At 54.5% G+C, this 19,924-nt stretch overlaps 1 protein-coding gene across 5 annotated transcripts; it reads left to right on the top strand.

Moving 5' to 3' along the window:
* The first annotated feature begins 493 nt into the window (after positions 1-493).
* On the top strand, positions 494-19,700 carry ZDHHC1 (zinc finger DHHC-type containing 1). 5 transcript variants are annotated; one of them, XM_049786390.1, is made up of 13 exons: positions 494-683; positions 7,871-7,917; positions 9,234-9,479; positions 13,054-13,229; positions 14,743-14,844; positions 15,194-15,318; positions 15,399-15,557; positions 15,735-15,850; positions 18,292-18,366; positions 18,534-18,712; positions 18,855-18,948; positions 19,082-19,139; positions 19,231-19,700. In XM_049786390.1, the coding sequence occupies exons 3-13, from the start codon at positions 9,234-9,236 to the stop codon at positions 19,518-19,520; spliced, it is 1,620 nt and encodes a 539-aa protein (XP_049642347.1). In that variant the 5' UTR covers positions 494-683; positions 7,871-7,917; the 3' UTR covers positions 19,521-19,700. The 5 variants fall into 5 exon arrangements, with proteins under 5 accessions (XP_049642347.1, XP_049642345.1, XP_049642349.1 ...); XM_049786388.1 differs by having other exon boundaries at positions 18,292-18,450; XM_049786392.1 differs by having other exon boundaries at positions 18,292-18,450; positions 18,534-18,662; positions 19,231-19,365.
* Positions 19,701-19,924: the final 224 nt, after the last annotated feature.

Genomic DNA, 19,924 nt, shown 5'->3' with positions numbered 1-19,924 from the left:
CTGGGGTACTTCCTTTCATTTCTTTGTGCTTTTCCTGCTCTAGATCTAGTCTTCCCTTACTTAGCCTGTAGTCTCCCTAAGGATCAAGGTCCTCATGCATGGCCCCCCCTGCTAGGTCTAGGACTCACCACCTCATCATCCATTAGAGCTCAGGGCCCAACTTGGGGGGCTGGGAAGGAGCTCCTAAAACGTCGGTCTCAGATTAGAAAGAAACTCTTGGAGCTCAGGAAGGATTTCAGGGAGACAAACTGAACAGAGGATGGAGGAAAGGGGCCTTGAAAGGGAAAGGGCGGGAAGATGCACAGGGAAGTGAATTCGAGGGGTGCATGGAATGAGGCGCGCGAAGTGAAGCGGCGCGGTTTGTCCGCGGTGAGGCGCCGTAGCCCGCGCCGTTGCCAGGGGAAACGGGCCCCGCGCCGGCCCAGGCCCAGGCCCTGCCCGCCTCGGCCCGGCCAAGCCCGCCAGCCGCCTGCGCCCGAGCCGACGATCGCCGGCCCAACCTCCGCCGCGCGGCCCGGGATGGGGCCCCGTTCCGGGGCGCGCCGCCGCCCGGTGCTGCTGAGGGCCGTGTCCGCGGCGAGGGTCTGAAGAGCGGCGCCCCGGGGAGGTGGACGGCCAGGCGCGGGGACTGAGCGCTGGGTGACCTTGGCGGGGCCGGGCTGGCTCGGCCGCCAGACGCGCAGGTGAGCGGGAGTCCTGGCCCCCACGCCAGCTCCGGCCATGCCATGCCACCCCGCTGGGGCTCTCCGACCTGAGCTGCCCCCGGCCGGCTGGTTTGCTGGGCCCGATCCCCGGGATCCCCGGGATCCCCGGGACCGCGTCGCATTCCTCAGGTTGAGGCTCCCACCTTGTGCGGGGTTCCCTCCCGGGCTCCCAACCGCCCCCCCAGAAAACATCGTGATGCGAGAAGTGGGGAGCAGTGGTTAGCGATGGGGACCCGAACGCTGAACACAAAAAATAAGGAGCTTGTCTACGGGTACGGCAGAAGGGGGCTTGGGGAGAGAGAGCAAAGATGGGGACAAGGCCCAAGTCCAGCCAGGACACAGCCAGCGAGGTTAAGGGATGAGGGCAGCCTGGCAGGAGCTTCTGGCAGTGGGGTTCAGCTCCCTGGGGCGGCAGAAGGGCCCCCAGGGAAGTTGCGATGACTTTCTAGCTTTGACAGGTGCTTCCCTCTGGGTGTGTCGTGCCCTTGGCAGTCTCAGGCCCTATCCTTTTATTTGTTTGTTTTGGTTTTTGGTTTTTGGGTCACACCCAGCAGTGCTCAGGGTTTACTCCTGGCTCTATGCTCAGAAATCGCTCCTCGTAAGCTTAGGGGACCTTATGGGATGTCGGGATTCGAACCACCGTCCTTCTGCATGCAAGGCAAACAACAGGCCCTATCCTGGGCCTGGTCTTTCTGAATCTCAGCCGCCCTTTTCTGTGCAGTGGCAAGGTTCCTCCACATGTTCTTTTATTTTGGAGGAGGCCACACTTTGTGCTGCTCGGGGCTTACTACTTAAGTATGGCTTTGTGCTCATACTCCTGGCGGAGCGATGGAGATCATATGTGGTGCCTGGGATCAAACCCAGGCCATCTAGGTGCAAAGCTAAGTCCTAATCCATGGCAGTGTCTGTCCAGCCCCTGCCTTCGCATGTTCTTGTTGCATGCTGGCAAGGATAGGACCTGCCTTAGTATGCTGGTGAAGTTGTGTGTGAATTCTGATCTGGCTCTTAGAGCAGTGCCTGACACCGGGAAAGTGCCCGCTCAGCTCCTGACAATCATTCACATCACTCAGACTTTTTAGCATCCAAAGGCAGTGATGGGGCCTGGATTAGGATTCAGCCAGAGTGGACAGAATGGACAGACTCTCCTTCGACATGGACGGGGTGCTATCTGCCTTTGGGCACGGGTGGGAGACGGGTTTGTAAATAATTATGTGATGCAGCATTGATGCTTAATTAGTCCAGATCTTCTTGTTGTTTTTCTTCTTCCCAGTTGTTTGTTGTTGTTGTTGTGCCACAACTTTGTTCATAGGGAATGGTGGTGTTTTGGGCCCAGTTTCGTTGCTGTTAATATGTGATTTGATCCTGGTGAAAAGTAGCTGCCTGGCCATCCCCTACTCCTACCCTGCTCCCGAGGGCCTTGGTTGAGGCCTGTGTCTCTCTCTTCCCTGTTCCCCTTGTCTTGGCTTCATTTGAATTCTTGTTTGCAGTAGTGGCTTCTGGAGGAGAAAGGCCCAGGACATGTTGGTAGCTCATGCCAACTCCGGGAATGCTTGAGGTTTTCAGCTTGTCTTGTCCTGGCATTAGACTCTTGTGTGATGTGATGTTTGTGAGAGGAAAAGGGGTGGGGTGGAGAGCCACATCTGAGACCCTGACTGAGAGAGCAGCTGGGAGTTCTCCTCACTCACTCTTTGAGCTGTGAGGTGCATCTCAAAGGCGGCCTATCATCATTCCCCCTGAGTTTGTTTGTTTGTTTGTTTATTTATTTTGGTTTTTGGGCCACACCCGGCGTTGCTCAGGGGTAACTCCTGGCTGTCTGCTCAGAAATAGCTCCTGGCAGGCACGGGGGACCATATGGGACACCGGGATTCGAACCAACCACCTTTGGTCCTGGATTGGCTGCTTGCAAGGCAAACGCCGCTGTGCTATCTCTCCGGGCCCCTAAGTTTATTTTTTAATTTAAAATTTTTTGGTCACACCCAGTAATGCTCAGGGGTTGCTCCTGGCAGGCTCGGAGGAGCATATGGGATGCTGGGAATTGAACCACCATCAGTCCTGGGTCAGCTGCATGAAAGGCAAACACCCTACCGCTGTGCTATCTCTCTGGCCCCTTATTTTGGTTTTTGGTCCACAACTGGTGGCCCAAAACCCAGGGGTTCCTCTTGGCTTTGTGCTCAGGACTTACTCCTGGCAGTACTCAGGGGATCGTGTGGTATGCTGGGGACCAAAACTTGTTGGCCCCATGAAAGCCCTCCCTGCTATGCCCTAGCCCCCATTTTCCTGAATTTAAAAGCCAGAGATGTCTCTGACACCTGCAGGCAATTGTAGTGAAAGAGTCTGTTTCCTAATTCTTTCAGAAATGTATGTGTGTGTGCATGTGTGCGTGCGTCACACGCGCCTCTGTAGAACAGAGCGCACCATGCAGCCAGTGTTCAAAATAGCCATCTGTGAAACTCATTTACAAGGAGATCCTAGGGAAAAACCTGCAAAGGATAACCAACACTTAAAATTCCTCTGGAAGAAGAAAGGGGCAGTCAGAGCACACCTTCTCGGTGCCTCCCCTTTGGGTTAGAGCCCAGAGAGACAAGCTGGCTCTGGTTGACACAGGCTCCTCCCCAGCAACCTGTCTGTTGTCCGACCTGGTTGTCTGGGTTCAATTTTGACAAGGCCCGCAGCAGTGCCTGAGCCCTTCCGCAATGCTCTGTAGCTGGAGGACAGTTCAGAATCTCTGTCTAGGTGAAATGAGCACCCTGGGCAGCCAGCTTGTTCCTGTCTGGGTGGCTCTGGGCTCTGCATCTCGAAAGCACATTGGCACTGGGATCATTTGGGCAAGAGACTACAGCTGGCGTTCATTTATCCACGAACAGAACATTGCTTCCCCAAAAAGCAGCGCATGCAAAAAAGAAATAGCCAATCAGATCCCCCTCCCAGGGACTGCCTGGTTTGCCCTCTTGCCTTCCCTTCTGGTGAGGCTTCATCCTTGCATGTGGGAACTTGGACATCTCTGCTCCTTTGTTTTTCCTCGGCACATCCCCTACCACATCCCTGCTCTTCTCCCTGAACTGTGTCGCAAAGGTCACTTCATCCCTCGTTGTCTGTGATGTGGTGAAGCATTCCATCCTGTGGATTGTGCTAGAATTTGTTTACATTGTTGGTGTCCTTTATTATTACAAACAAGACAGCAATGAACTTTGTGTACTCTGTGAATATATGTCTAAGATAAATACCTCGATATGGAATGTCTGGGCCCAAGGGTGGATGTGTACTAGAGCTGGGTAGCAATTGCCAACTGCCTTCCAGTAGATGATTTTGAAAGATGAATAAAGGAGACCAGAGGAGGTGGCTTTGTGTAAAGTGGGTTCTCAGCTCCTTCCTGGGTATCTGTGCAGGAACCAGAACCAGATTCTGTTACAGGCCCAGCCCTCTGTCCTCGCCTTCAATCACTTTTCTTGTTAGTGGTTCAGGTCTCTGTCCTCCCAGACCTGTTTTAGCTGTCATCATCACCCTGCCAGCCCTGTCACACTGCCCTCCCATTACCTCCTCTCCCCTCCTGGTCCTCTTTGGAAACTGAGCTCTTACTTTCTCAGAACCCTCAGCTGTCCTGCTGGGGTGCTGGGATGCCTCAGCCCAGGACTGACCAGACCCAGACCCCTTGCTCAGGTTCTTTTCACCTGTCAGCATTCCTAGAGCTTTGTTCACCAGGAGTGGATTTCCCAAGACCAAGGGACATTGGGTCAGAAGGACAACTTGAAAGGTTAATGTTGCCCCTATTTATTGTTATTATTATTATAATTTAGCTTTGGGACCACACCCAGCAGTATTCGCTCAGCGCTTACTTCTGGCTCTATACTTAGAAATTACTCCTGCTGGGGCCGGAGAGATAGCATGGAGGTAAGGCATTTGCCTTTCATGCAGGAGGTCATCGGTTCAAATCCCGGCATCCCATATGGTCCCCCGTGCCTGCCAGGAGCAATTTCTGAGCCTGGAGCCAGGAATCACCCCTGAGCACTGCTGGGTGTGACCCAAAAACCACAAAAAAAAAAACAAAAAACAAAACAAAACAAAAAAAAAAAGAAATTACTCCTGCTGGAGCTTGGGTGGGGCAGAAAGGGAGGACATGGGCACCATATGGGATATCAGGAATTGAACCCATGACGGCTTCATGCAAGGCAAGTGCCTTAACCCCTGTACTAACTCTCCAGCTCCAACTGCCCTGTTTCATATTAAACATATAAAATGAGGTAGCTTAATCTTATTCTTAAAGATAGTTTATTTTTTTGGTGTTTTGATTCATACCCGGCGGTGCTCAGGGGTTACTCCTGGCTCTGTGCTCATAAATTGTTCCTGGCAGGCACAGGGTGTGTGTGTGTGTATGGCATATTGGTTGTCGAGAATCGAATCATGGTCTGACTGGAGTTAGATGTGTGCAAGGCAAATGCCCTACTGCTGTGCTATCGCTCTGGCCCCAAAGATGTTCTTTCTGTCTTTTATTTATATTTTTGTTTTTGGGCCACATCCAGTGGGATGCTGGATTCAAAACACCATCCTTCTGCATGCAAAGCAAACGCCCTACCTCCATGCTATCTCTCCGGCCCCTCAGCTCTTATTCTTGGCTCTGCTTAGGAATCACTCCAGATGGGGCTCTGAGAACTATATGAGATGTTGCAATTCACTTACTTTTGCTTGGTCTTTACCCTGCCTCTGTGCTCAGGGTTCATGGGGATTACATGAGGTGCCGGGGATTAAACCCAGAATGGCTGCATGTAAGGCAGACTCCTTGCCCACTGTTCTATCTCTCCATTCCCTTGAGGTCGCCCCCACCCTGACCCCTGGTGGTGCTTGGGGGCTACTCTGTGCTCAGTGTTTAAGAGTCATTCCCAGGGGCCAGAGAGATAGCATGGAGGTAGGGCATTTGCCTTGCATGCAGAAGGATAGTGGTTCGAATCCCAGCATCCCATATGGTCCCCTGCCAGGAGCGTTTCTGAGCATAGAGCCAGGAGTAACCCCCGAGCATTGCCGAGTGTGACCCCCCCCAAAAAAAAAAAGAGTCACTCCTGGCAGTTCTCAGGGGACCATGTGGTACCAGGGATTGAACCCAGGGCCTCACACATGCAAAGGAAAATGCTCTGGAGCTGAGTCATCTTCTAAGCCCTTTTGGTCTGTCACAAGTGATTGTTTTATTTAAAAAATTTTTTTTTGCTTGTTTGGGGCACACCCAGTGGTGCTCAGGGGTTACTCCTGGCTCTGTGCTCAAAAGTCGCTCTTGGCAGGCCCGGGGGACCATATAGAATGCTGGGGATCGAATCTGGGTTCATCCTGGGTCAGCAACATGCAAGGCAAATGCCCTACCACTGTGCTATTGCTCCATAGCCCCTTGTTACATGTGATTGTTAATCATCAGTGGTGACTGCTTTTCCTCCTGTCCCCCTGCCAGCCTCCTCACTCTGTGCTTTGATCTAGAAAAGCAGAAGAAACATGAAGGAAGGTTTCATCCAGTCCCCAGCAACTCCTCACAAATGCAGCCAGGGTAGCAGTGGGCAGTGGGGTCTTATGGCTGCATGTAAGATGCAGCTGTTAATCCAAAACAAAGGCATTCCCCCATCTTTCTATTTTCTCTAATCCTAAATCTCTTTTGATATGTAAAAGCCCACCTGTGTTCCTCAGCCTTTCCCATCCTGGTATTGGGAAAGAGTTTAATAAAGAAAGATCTCCTTCCCGGGATGGCCCTGGTGGGCGTCTTGTTGGCAGACGGATTAAAGTATTAAACTTTAAAAAAAAAAGAAAAGAAAAGAAGAGTTCTAGTTTTTGGCTCTGGCAGACACCACGAGGGAGAAGCCACAAGAAGCCACTGACTCCATTACTCTCTCCTGACTGACTTGATTTATTATTTCTTCACCACTACCCTGCTTCTTCAGACCCCTCACATGGGATTTAGAAACATGGTGCCTGAGGTGATCTCATACCAGTGGGTTTTATTCTACAACTGCAGTTCTACAGGACAGGGTGTGACCTCCCAGGACATGCCAGAGGGCTATCATTTAGGGGGCATTTCTGTGGGAAGCCTGTCCCATTGTGTGGCTGATCTGTGCAGAGTCCTAGGCAGCCTCATTTTTCAGATGAGAAGAAAGGTCATGAACACAGGGCCAGGAACCAGATTCTCCCAAACTGGGGCTTTTATTCTTCATTTCTGTGCTTACTGAAGACAAAACAAATAAATATACAAAGGAGTCAAGTTGAGGCCCTGGGAGAAGACAAAGGTCTTTCTATTGGTTATTTTTGTTTTTCGTTTTTTGGGTCACACCCAGTGACGCTCAGGGGTTACGCCTGGCTATGCGCTCAGAAATCGCTCCTGACTTGGGGGACCTTATGGGATGCTGGGGGAATCAAACTGCAGTCCGTCCTAGGCTAGTGCTCGCAAGGCAGATGCCTTACCTCTAGCACCACCACTCTGGTACCTGTCATTTGTTATTTTTTTTAAAAATCTACCTATCTTTTGGGGACCACAGTCAGAAGTGCCCAGGGGCTAGTCATAGCTCTGTGCTCAGAAGTGATCCCAGAAATGATCAGGGGACCATGTATGGTGCTGGGGAATCTAACCAGAACGGCTGCAAGGCAAGTCTGTAACCCTTGCGCCCTCTCTCTGGCCTCCATTTAGCAACTTAGTGGATTGATTTTCCTGTTCCCTTCCTTTTGTTGCTGCATTTTTTTGGCTCACACTTAAGAGTGCTCCCTGTGGGTCACATACTTGGTTGCTTTGTGCTAGAGTTCTCACACTTTGCCTTGGTGTTGGGAATCCCAAAGTGCGGAGTCCCTGGGATGGTACTTGACACTTAAGCTGTGCCAGTCATCGAGCTGGCAGTTTCATACCTGCCATAGGAGTGCCCCCCATTTTTGGAGCCTCCTGTGCTGAGATGGGACAACTCAGGGCACCTTCAATAAAACCAGTCCAGGTTTGGCAGGGGCTCTGAGCCCAGGGTGGCACAAAGGGCCAAGAACAAATGCCCAGCAGTCAGGTAACCCATGGGTAGAGGAGCTGGGAGGTGTGAGTGCAGGTGGCAATGAAGAATGCTGTGGGGGAAAGGATTGAAGGCGGGGTGGGGGGACGCAGATGGGAAGAGGTGGGTGTGGAGTCCTGTCCCCTCACTATGGCCTTGTTTTCTTTGTTTCAGATGTTTTTAAGCCAGCAAACATTTATTGAACACCTATTACATACAAGGTATGTTCTGTGGGCTAGAAGACTGGGCCTTCGAGAAAGAGATGTGAATAAATCTCAGGATATGCTCAGCATGGCACAGTGTTGCCAAGGGTAGCATGAACTGCCCAGAGGAGGCGAGCATGGAGGCCTCTGCATTCACATGGGATGTTGGGGAGAGCGTCCCAGTGAGGGAATGGGGGCAGTTGGCAATGAGGATCTTGGTGAACTAAGTGTGGATCATTTGCCAGGAAGATCAGGGGTGGGGGTCAGTGTGGGCGGCTAGGGGGTGGTGTCCTGAAAGATGCGCCCATTTGCTAGCATGTGCTCCACTTCAGATCTTTCGGCAAGAACTCAAAGTGGTCCTGTCTCGCCAAGGGTGGCGCCGCCTGCCTCTCCACCTCAGGCCCAGATAATGGGGTAGCCACTTCCTCCCTAATGACAGGCCACCAAGCCTGTACTGACCACAGGATGCGGGTAGGGTGGAGGAGTGCTGCCCTCTAGTGGTCTGGGCTGGCGCCTGAGTATCCAGAGTGCATCAGCCCACCTCAATTGCTTCAGAGCCCCAAGCTCCTTCCAGGGATGAGGCATCTAGAAAGGGATTTTGCTCTCAGCCAGGTGTTGGAAGTTGCAAGTCGCCCTGCTGAATCCTGAGGAGATGGATGAGGGACCCCAGTTTTTAAGGGATTCCATGCAAAGGGGCAGAGGCTATACCAATACCCCCATTCTGAGTACTCTTACTTCCTGTACCCTCAACCCGGCAAAAGGGGCCATTTAGCACTTGCGTTTGGGCCCCTGATCTTCATAGAATCAGCATGTGTTCTCATCATGCTGGCCTTGCCTGCTATTGTTACCAGATGAGATGCGTCTTCTTGGGTTTAACTTTGATGGCAGCAGGCACAGAGCCCTTTGATTCACAGGCAGCCACGCCGAGAAACCCAGAATTCTTTGACCTTGGCTAGCCAGAGTGAATACCTGGGGCCTGTGCTCCTGCACCATTGTCCCCACAGCCCTTCTTGGTCAACGGGGCCCTAGGTTCTCCCTGCAGAATAACGAGACAAAAGCTTGTTTTTTTGGGAGGACACACCTGGCAATGCTCAGGGGTTACTCCTGACTCTGCACTCAGGAATCAATTGGGGACCATATGAGATGCTGGGGATCAAAACCAGGTCTGCTGTGTGCAAAGCAAGTGCCTGACCTACTGTACTATTGCTCCAGCCAGTCAAAGACTTCTGGTACCAGCCTGTACCTTACCCCCAGCTGGAAACTGGTGGCAGACTCTGGGTTCTAGTCTGGTTCTCCCCAGGCTAATGCTCACTCTGTCCTCTCTCCCCCTGGAGATGAACATCTGCAACAAACCCTCCAACAAGACCGCCCCCGAGAAGACTGTGTGGACAGCGGCTGCGGCGAAGGCCAGCAGATCCTCTTCAGAGGTGCTGGGCCAGCTGTCGCGCCGGAATGGGTGGAGCTGGCCCCCGCACCCCCTGCAGATTCTGGCCTGGCTGGTGTTGATCTTCTTCGCTGTGGTGGGCTTTGGGGTCCTCCTGCCCCTCCTGCCTCGCCCCTGGTTGTCTATTGGCTACGCTGTATCCTTGGAAAGTGTGGGGCTAGTGTATGGAAGAGGGTGGTAGCAGTTTGATGGCTGGGCAGAGGCTCCGCTCCAGGCCTCACTCCAGTCCCACTACCTGCCTGGGACACTGATAGTCCCACAGCCATTGGGTGCCCAGCCTGAGGGCCTACAGGATCCCTGGCAGCCAAGAGAGAGCTATTAGGCACTGGTGGAGCTAATTATGTCCAGAGCTGGACAAGGGATCAATTAGAGAGTAATTATTCCATTTGTGGAAGAATTTTTCACTTTTCAAAGAGTCATGGTAGAATTCTTTTACATAGTAATTTCCCCAGTACATTTCAAATGTGGTTTTACTTATGGACGGATTTAATGCTGTGACTGGGACTTTGGGGGTTTCACTGGTCAGACCCTTGTAGAGGGTGAGTCCATGGACACGAGGTGAGACAGAGATGTGCTGGAGGCTCCTAGGAATGGGACAGACAGACAGAGGAGCCTTGTATGCTGTGTGCTGGTTGCCCTGGTCCTGCTCCCAGGAGCAGAGGATATGGCTACAAGGCTGGGGATTGAGAAGCTCTTACCAGAGTGAGTGCAGATATTCTTGGTCTCCAGGAAGGAGGGCTAGGACAAGAGGACAAGAGGGCAGGCAAGAGGGCTTGAAAACCCAGCATCAGTCCATTTGAGTGAACTGGATCCTGGCTCCACACTTTTTGGGCGTATCAGGCCTAGCAGCTTCTGCCAGCATCCCTGTTTCCCTTAGACCCCTTTCTATGTCCCTTTCTCTTCATCCACCCTCCTCCTCTCCCCCTCATCTTCCAACTTTTCTTTCTTCTTTTCTTTTTTCCCTTCCTTCCCCCCTTGCCATCTGATGGGTCTCTCCCACTTCCCAGGGGTCTAAGCATTTGAAGGTGTGGTATCTGTGAATCCTAGAATGCTGGAGCCTGGATTGTGAGTTCACTGCCCTGGGCTGAAAGACTGTCACCTTGTGAAAGCAGCACTGTCACTGGGGACTCAGTTCTTTTTTTTTTTTTTTTTTTTGGTTTTTGGGCCACACCCATTTGACGCTCAGGGGTTACTCCTGGCTATGCGCTCAGAAGTCGCTCCTGGCTTGGGGGACCATATGGGACACCGGGGGATCGAACCGAGGTCCGTCCAAGGCTAGCGCAGGCAAGGCAGGCACCTTACCTCTTGCGCCACCTCCCGGCCCCCAAGGGACTCAGTTCTTAGTGTGGTTGAGTATCAGGTTTCATGGAGCTCTGAAGTGGCAGCCCTCCCTCAGCACCTGGGGTTTCTGCCATCCAGGGACTTGGGAAAGTTCAGGCTTTGGAGCAAGTAGAACCCAAGCAAGGAACAATGTACAAGAATGAGTAGCTCCTACTGAGTGCCCCCTGTCCACCTCTCTAATGAAGAAGTTGAGGCTTAGACACACTCAGGCCACATAGCAGGCAGTTCAGTGTGTCTAGAGAAGGGTTTGGCTTCATGCACATTCATTGCTTTGGGCTCACCTATCTGCCCTATCTGGTCATCCCCTTTCCCGGCTGCACCTTCTTTCCTTTCAACAAAGATGCTTTCAGAGCCCCTGTAAACTGAGCTGGGTATACAAAATATACAGTTGGGATTGGAACTGGCCTGGGCCAGAGAGTGGCAGACAGGGAAGACAGTCCTTAGCTCTGGGGGCTCAGCTTGAAGATGGCCAGTGTTACATGGGTGGGCGCTCACAGACTGTGGGGGCAGGAGAAGGCCTGGAAACCATTGTCTCCACTAGCCGTCTCCCACCCCAGCAGCTCCACCCCTTTAACTTTTACATAGCATGGCTGGTGGCCTCTCTTAAATGGCTTTGCCCACTTTCAGCCTCCTTGCCATCAGGCTCTCTCACCCAGATGCCATTCCAGACAGGTTGCACCACACACACTACTCTCTCCAGCCTGTCTGAATCTGTGCAGCTCAAGTGCCCTCAGAGGCACAGATTGACAGTCCCACCCAGTGGAACTGCCTCAAATGGCTCTAAGCTAATGGCTTCCTCCTGCTCAGGAATGAGGCTGCAGGTCCTTATATGGCCTGGAGGCTCTCCACCTTCGGGACTCAGCCTGTCTCCCCAGCTGCCTGTATTATTTCCTCTATTGTTCTCTGTTGCCACAACACAACTCTGGCCTGGAAGCCCCTGCTTCCCTCCACCTCAGCGCCCAGTAAGTCAGGACCAGCAGCCCTGAGCTCCGCTGGCCTAGACTTTCTGTTTTTAATTGCAGACTAAGTAACCGACAGAGTGGATATAGATATGAAGTGTTCCATCTGCAGATACATACATACATACATACATATATGCATATGTATGTATAAAGAAAAATTTATTTCCTTGTCAACTTTTTCAAAACAAGAGGCCTCATGTGAAAATCCAGATTTCATTGTTTCAAGCACTTGCCTTGTAGGCATCTGACCTGGGTTTAATCTCTGCCCAGTGTATGGCTCCTTGAGCACTACCAGGAGTGATCCCTGGGCACAGAACCAGAAGTAGACACTGCTAAACGTTCTGACCCCCTAAACAAAAACAAAGAAAAAAAAAAAGAGCTGCAGATTAAACTTGACTGTTGAGAGTCCTCTAAGCAAGGACCACCTTTAGGTTTCAGCTTGCAAAGGTTACGGTGGAACCAAGTGAAGGGCAGACTCACGACCCAGGCAGGAAGCTAAGGAACAGTCATGAACTGGATAAGATATTCTTGCCTGAGCCATAGCCTCAAGGCTAGAGGTGATGTGATAGGTCATAAAACCTTCTTAGCCCATTAGGACACAGCCAGGTTCCTGAGACAGGAGAGGGATTTTGTGGTGCAGGAGGCAAGCAGAGGAGAAAAGGAGGACAGTGGATGGCTGAAGTATGACTGTAGAGGGTTGATGTCAGCCTGTTCAGGAGAGATGGAGGATATGGGTAGTTGGATTTGGTCCTGTCTGTGCTGTGCACAGTTAGTCCTGGAAATGCAACATCAGCCAGGTTGCAACTGGCTGGGCTCTGAATGTATCACATTGTAGAGGCTCAGTGACTTCAAGTGCTGTCCTCCAGGATGGGGAGACTGTGGGAGCTTGGTTGTTTTTGTTTGTTTAGTTTTTGGCTACATCTGGTGATGCTCAGGGATTACTCCTGGCTCTGCATGCAGGTATTATTTGAGGGACCATATGGGATACCAAGGATCGAACCTGGGTTGGCTGCATGCAAGGTGCTCTGGCCCCTCATTTCTGGAGTGATTCTCCACTTTGCCCTCCCTTGTGGAGCTAACTTTATGTTAAAGCAAAGGAATTGCTTCCCTTGGACTTGAGGTTCCTTGTTTGTAGAGGATAAGCTTTTTGATGATTAAATTAGAGCAGGTTCTGAGGGCAGAGTAGTCATACCTGAGCTGGGCCTGCAGCCATGAAGTTGGGGCTCTGTGGAACACAGGGGGATGCTGCAGAACTGTGACATATGGAGGCTTTTGGGAACCCGAGGACTGGTTGGGGCCCAGGCCAAGTCTCTGCATGGCCTGGATATGAAGAGCCCGTCTCCAGCCCAGGAGGCATGAGTGGGACTCCCATCTGGCTGGTAGTGAGTCTTTAACCTGCTGGGCCAGCTTCTAGGTGCCATCTTTCTCTGCCACCTTGTGGTGCATCTGGCTGCCATCACCATAGACCCAGCAGATGTCAATGTGCGGTTCAAGAGCTATGCAGGGCCCTTGCCTGTCTTCAACCGCAGTCAGCATGCACACGTCATCGAGAACCTGCACTGCAACTTGTGTGATGTGAATGTGTGAGTGAGATGGACCATGCCTTTTGGGGGGGCGCATGCATCCCACTTAGCAAGGGGTTTGCCTAGGGCCTGACAGTGGCCCAATGCCCAAGATGTTCATGTATGCTAGCCTGTATCCTGAGGGAGTGTCAGAAAGTTGAGTGATGTGGGGAGGGAGCATGGAGCAATAGCATAGTGAGTAGGGCTTGCATGTGGCTAACCCGAGTTCAATCCCTAGCATTCCATATGGTCTCCTGAGCCTGCCAGGAGTGATTTATGAGCTCAGAGCCAAGAGTAACCCCTGTGTGCTGCCAGGTGTGGACCAGAAACCAAAAAAGATAGAAAGAATAAAGTTGGGGAGGGGTGAGAAACAGTGATTAGAAGAAGATGAGGAGTGGCATTTTTAGACATTGAAGCTGGGAATCCTGGTGTCTGTATCCATTAGTAACCCTGACTCAATCTACCACTTCCCTGGTGCAGCGGGCTAGGGGAGTTGGCCTTTGAGTCCTTATCCAATGCTGAGCCCTCAGTTGCAACCTTGTTACAGGCTGGGCTGCATCTTTCAGGTGTCGGGAGGAAGAATACAGGTCCAGGAAGGCCAAGTTCGGCCTGAGCTATCATGGGCAGCAGCAAACTCACGCATGGTCTTGAGCAGCCAGTTTACTTCCTTTCCCGGAGAGGTCCCTTGCTTGGCCCCAATTCTGGTGCTAGTGGTTAAGAGGTCAGAACACACAAAGTCTTCATGCCCTGGGCTGGCCCAGGCTGCTGCCTGTACTTTTGTCTCCTGGACAAGGGCAGCTCTTGACTTCTCTTAAGAAAGCCAAGTCGCCTGTTCAAGTGGAACATTGATTCTATAAAGATTCCATCAGACAGTGGAAGCCAGGGTATGAGTGAAGACCCTGAGGACTTTGAACCCACACTGTCTGTCTGCAACTGTTTCCCTTTCTAGAAGTCTCCAGTTCTGACAGAGGAGGTCAGGCCCCAAAGGGGCACACTCCCCAGGGAGCTTCCCTGGATACTCTCTCCCCTGGGTTAGGAGTCTCACTTAACCTTCCTAATGTGGCCTCCCCTGTGTCAGGGGGTCCTGTCCCCTCTCCATGCCAGCACACTCCTATCCTTTGTTTCCCCTTGGATTAGCCCAGCCCTAAAGAACAGAGGTTTTCTGGAAGAACACCAGTGACACTCTCATAAATGAGCAGGTAACCGGCGCTCCCAAAACGCTATCAGGAAGATCCAAGTGGACCCTGGTTCTTACAGTTCTGCTACCTGGCTCTTCTGGGTCGGTGCAGGGGTCTTGGCTTGGAAAGGAGCCCTAGTTGTCACATTAGGCCACTATTTCCCACGGGCACAGAGTGGGCCAGTAACGCCCTCTCTATGGGGGCTCTTTGGGGAATCCTCCCTGCATCCCCCGCCCCAGAGTGCCGCCAGAGGGCGCGTGTGCTCCCCGCTGCCAGGCGCACTGTGGGCCGGGGCGCTGCTGGAGGGGTTAAGGGGCGACTGAGCTAGATCAAGCTGTGCTCTGTCCCCAATGCAGGAGCGAGCGCTCCAAGCACTGCAGTGCTTGCAATAAATGTGTTTGCGGCTTTGACCATCACTGCAAGTGGCTAAATAACTGCGTGGGCGAGAGGAACTACCGGTGAGAGCACGGGCGATGGCATAGGGTAGGGCGGGTGTCTTGGGGATGCGTGTGAGCCTGAGACTGTGAGCCTTCGGATGACACGGGTTTGGGTCGGGAGTGTTGGAGTCCCGGTTCGCTGGTCTGAGGGGCTGTGCGGGAAGGCTCCTGTGGCCAAGGACAGGTGTGGGCCGGGTTGGTTGGAGGGGCCGCCGACCTTCACCTTTGCCCTCATCTTTGGTTGCTGAGTTGTGGTCACTGAGGAGTGGGGCCAGAGGCTTCCCCATCCCAACCGGGGGCCCTTCTGAGCTCTGGGCCCTTACAGCCAGCTGGGCACTGAGTCCTGACAGCTTCCCACGGCTGGGCCCAGGCTCTTTCTGCACAGTGTGGTGACCGCTTTACTGGGTGTCCTGCTCCTTGTGGTGGTAGCCAGTTATGTCTTTGTGGAGTTTTTTGTCAACCCTATGAAACTGCGTACCGACAGCCACTTTCAAGGTCAGTCTTCTGTCCCTACCCCCTGCCCCCTGCCTGGCCCCATTCTCGTCCCTTGCTCACAACCCATCTGTGCCTTACAGACCTGAAGAATGACACTGATAGGTGGTTCATATTTCTACCTGTTGCCCCTGTGGAGACCCGAGCTCCTACCATCCTAGTCCTGGCCATGCTTCTTATCCTGCTGGGCCTGCTCTCCATCGGCCTGCTTGGCCACCTGCTCTGCTTCCACATTTATCTCAGTGAGTCCCCCAGCTCTGCCTTCCCAGTTGGTCTGGAGCTCCCTGAAGCCTTGTCCTGCCCTACTGGCTAGCTGGTGGTGGGTCTTACTCCCGGGCTTAGTGCTCCCACAAGTTCCCTCACTTCCCTCTGAACTCAGTGGGCACTGCCCTGATCCTCTCCTCACTCATGCCTCCCAGTGTGGCACAAGCTCTCCACCTATGAGTACATCGTGCGTCATCGCTCACCGCAGGAGGCAAAGCCCCCTGACTTGCAGGAGCTCAAGACCTGTCCCTCAGCGAGTCAGCCTAATCAGGTAGAGAAGTGATGGAAGTTGGGGCCTACTCTGATGGGAGTGGGGCATGGGGTGGGTAGGAGAGCTGGAATACAGGTAAGCCAGCCACAGAATCTTGTCCCAAGCTATTGCCAAATTGCTCTAGTGTGGGGTAACCCAAAGGAGCCCTGTGTCCTCCCCACTTTCTATTGTCTCCATGCTTTCCCCCTGTGTGTGCTGGAATGAACCTTTTGTGGGAGCTTGGAAGTGAGCAGGTCGGGGCTGCAGCACCAGAGACTGAGTCACAGGAGGGAGTTCTGGGTTCTCTGCTTCTGACCCAGAGCCCTTATCCCCAGTACCCGGCTTCTTCTTCCAACCAACCGTGAGCAGGGAGCATTGCCACACCTGGGTTGCCAAAGAGCTGACTGAGACCTTGAAAGGCTCCAGAGAAGCTGGGTCTGGGAAGAGTTAAGGTCTTGCACTCAGAAGCAGGAATCCATCAGCCCAAGGTTGGGCCGGGCCAGCCCAGCTGTTGGCCAGCCTATCCCCATTCCCACGCCCTGTTGCTTCCTGAGGTCAGCAGCTAGGGGTGGGGGAGCCCAGTCCCCAGAGCCTCCTGGGACTGGGAAGGCAGGGGGCCCAGGCAGGCCTTGCTGGAAAGGCTGGGCCCTGGATTCCCAAGTCCTCATGGCAACTGGATACAAACACTAGCTGGTGGGTGGTGGAAGGAGGGCTGGGGACCCCATCTCTCAGGTCTTTACTGCCAGGGGTGCACCAGGCCGAGGGGTATGCTGCTGTGAGTGGGGATCCCTGCCACCCCATTGAGGACTCTGCCCTCACCCCTGGTGGCACTGTCCCAACTCATTCCCTGTGTGGCCAGAGCTAGGCCAACCTCAAGTTGCAGCCAGTGAGCACAGAAGCAGGGCTGACCCTGGACTCTTGAACCTGGGACCTGCCTCGGCATGGTGCCTGATGTGCCAGCAGCGGGGGCATTTGATACCACCTGCAAAAAAAACCTGAGGGTGTTGTACCCCGAGCCTGCCAGGAGCTATTTCTGAGCAGACAGCCAGGAGTAACCCCTGAGCATCGACGGGTGTGACCCAAAAACCAAAAACCAAAAAACCAAAAAACAAAACAACAACAACAAAAAACTTTGGGGCCGGGAAGGTGGCGCTAGAGGTAAGGTGTTTGCCTTGCAAGCGCTAGCCTAGGATGGACCGTGGTTCAATCCCCTGGCGTCCCATATGGTCCCCCCAAGCCAGGAGCGACTTCTGAGCTCATAGCCAGGAGTAACCCCTGATCATTAAACGGGTGTGGCCCAAAAACCAAACCAAACCAAACAAAACAAAACAAAACCAAAAACCTGAGGGTGGGCTGGAGAGAAAGAACAGCTGATAAGGCACTTGCCTTGCAGATAGCCAACAGGAGTTTGATCCTCCAAGCCCCACCAGGAATGATCCCCTGTGCAGTCAGTAATCAGCACCACCAGATATGGTCTCCACCCTCCCCCCCCCAAAAAAAAAAAACACCTGAAAAGGGAGGCCTCTGGGAGGGGGGGGCAGGATGGGGCTTTTCACTGCCAGGAAGGGGAAGCTGAGGTGGGAGAGGAGCCAGGGAGAGCTGGGTGAGGGGTGAGGGTTGAAGTGGGGTGCCTCAGACTTCTCCCGCAGACTGATGGTTCAGCCCATCCTCAGAGATTCCTGGCACCCTTCCTGGAGCCCATCAGCAGGATTTGTCCCACTCCACAGACCCCAAAGAAGTGCTGAGTCCACGGGGGGGGACAGAGCTATGGGGAAGAATTTTCAGGAAGGCGGCCTGTGGCTGACCTTCGACCCCATTCCTCTTCGGACTCCTGCTAGGCTGGCATCCTCACCACCACCCCCCTGCACCCAGAGGGGCCAACATGGGCAAAGGTGGGCAAGGCGCTTGCCCGAGTCTTCAGTGTCTAGTCACACCGGCCCTGCGGCTGGGCTTAGTCCCCCAGATATGCCTGGGCCCCGCCGGCAGCCCCACCCCCCACCCAGAGCAGGAATGCGGGAGGGGCCCCAATTCGGAGCCGTTGCCCCCAAACAGAGGCTTGTTTTAGAGACGGCGGCGTTGCTGTTCCAGTGTCATCTCTGCATTAGTCAGGACGCCTGGGTCTCCATGGAAACAGCTGCCGGGCCGGCGACAGCTGTCCGGGTGCCTCCCCTCCCCCCGACGGGGGCGTGGCCTCGCCGGGACAGCCCCGCCCCCGCCCTGCACCCCCATTCCCGCTCAGCCCGGCTGGCGCATCCCGGCGCTTTGTTCTCGCACCTACTGTCCAGGGGGGCGGCGGCGGAGCTGGGCGCATCCTTCGGACTGGGGTGCAGGCCTCTGCCCTTTGCACGACCTCCCGCTGTCCGGGGTTTGGGTCTGCAACTCACTGTGTTCTCCCCTCCACCTGGGCCGGGCTGGGGTGATGTCACACTCTTCCTCCCATCTTTCTCCCCCAACGCACGCAGAGACCGAAGTGGTGGGAGAGACTGAAGTGCGGGTTTTCTATGGGCGAAGGCGATGCAGCGTGCACTGAGAAGCGGGTGCGTGCCTGCTGTGACCAGCCAGAGGCTGGAATCCCAGAAGGGGCGGAGAGGGCCGGGGTGGCTGTCTCCTGGCCTGGGCAGGTGTGTGACCTCGGGACGAGTGGACGGGACAGGTGGGGTGCAGGGGTTCGCTGCAGTGAGTTGAGAGCAGCTTTCCCCAGCAGAGGCTGAGCTGGAAGAACATCCTGAGAGGAGGTTCTGTGGCCAGGACCGGGTGGGCCCACACCGAGCCCTCCTGCCCCCCTGCCCTCCACCTTCCCCAGGAGACGGACTTCGTGCGGCCCTCTGGCCAGGTGCGCCCCGAGTCACCTGGCCATGCCAGGCTGGCCACCCTGAACGCCAAGTGAGTGTCACCTGGCTCATTCCTGGCAGGGCAGTGTCGCCTGCGGCGGGGTCAGGGGAGGGGCTCCTGAGTACCTCTGGGAGGGAGGTGGCAGCCGGTTCCAGGGAACAGTATTAGCCCTTCCTGTCCGCTTTCTCCGCAGCTCCTCAGGCTTCTTAGCGACCAGTGGCCAAGTGGAGCCTCTGCCACCCTCCTCCCGAGACATGCTGGCTCTGCCCCCCAGGATCAGACCCCAGGTAGAGGGGACTTCCCTGGACGCCCGGCCCCGCTGGAAGGGACGGGAAAGGAAGCCGCTCTCCCGCCCCACTCATGCTTTGGGCCACGAGGGTGTGGGCAGGGGACACCCAGTGCTTCTCCCTGTCTCTGCAGGAAAAGAGGAAAAGACGTGTGTGTAAGGTGCCAAACTCAGTGGCTCCCGGACAGACGGGTGAGCCCCCCCGGTCGGGCCTCGCGGGCCTGCGCCGCGCAGGAAGGGCGGGCCCGAGGCAGCTCTCCTCACCTTCCCTTCCACCCCTTAGGGTTCCTGGCCCCCGGCGACAGCCGCTCCAGCTCCCCTTCCGATTCCGAGGACACCAGCTCGGAGCTAGAGCGAGCGGCCGGACCTGCCGGCGCCTACCACGCGGCGTCGGCCGAGTCGATGGACGAGATCCCAGTGGCCCAAACGCGCCTGGGCAGCGCCGCTCTGGCGGCCCCCGGGGCCAAGGGCCGGGAGCCGGCGCTGGCGCTGCAGGCACGTGCGCCCGCCGTGTTCGTGAGCCTGAGCAGCGGCGAGACGGGGGCGCCCGGCGGCGAGGCCCGTCTGCCCTAGCCGTGCCGAGGCACAGGGCCGAAGAGGAGCGGCGGGCCCGACTCTCTCTCTGTCGCCACAACGAATGCACTTTAGGGGCGCCTGAGGCCGGCGGGATCGGCCTCCCACCCACCCCCCACGATTCAGCAATACCCGCCCCAACGACTAATGCGCCAATAAACTTTTTTATGCTTTTGCGAACACCGTGCATTTATTCATTGATTTATTTTTGGGGGTGTCATACCCGGCCGCTGGCTCTGCGCTCAGAAATCGTCCCTGGAATGCACAAGAGACCAAATAGGATGCCCGGGTTCGAACCACCATTGGTTCTGGGCTGGCCGCTTGCAAGGCAAACGCCCCACTGCTGCGCTCTCTCTTCGGCCCACATTTATTTATTTATTTATTTATTATTTTGGTTTTTGGGT

Source organism: Suncus etruscus, chromosome 14 (assembly GCF_024139225.1).
Source record: "Suncus etruscus isolate mSunEtr1 chromosome 14, mSunEtr1.pri.cur, whole genome shotgun sequence".
NCBI lineage: Eukaryota > Metazoa > Chordata > Mammalia > Eulipotyphla > Soricidae > Suncus > Suncus etruscus.
Note: the sequence above shows the minus strand (reverse complement) of the source record. Positions and strands in the feature narration are given on the sequence as shown.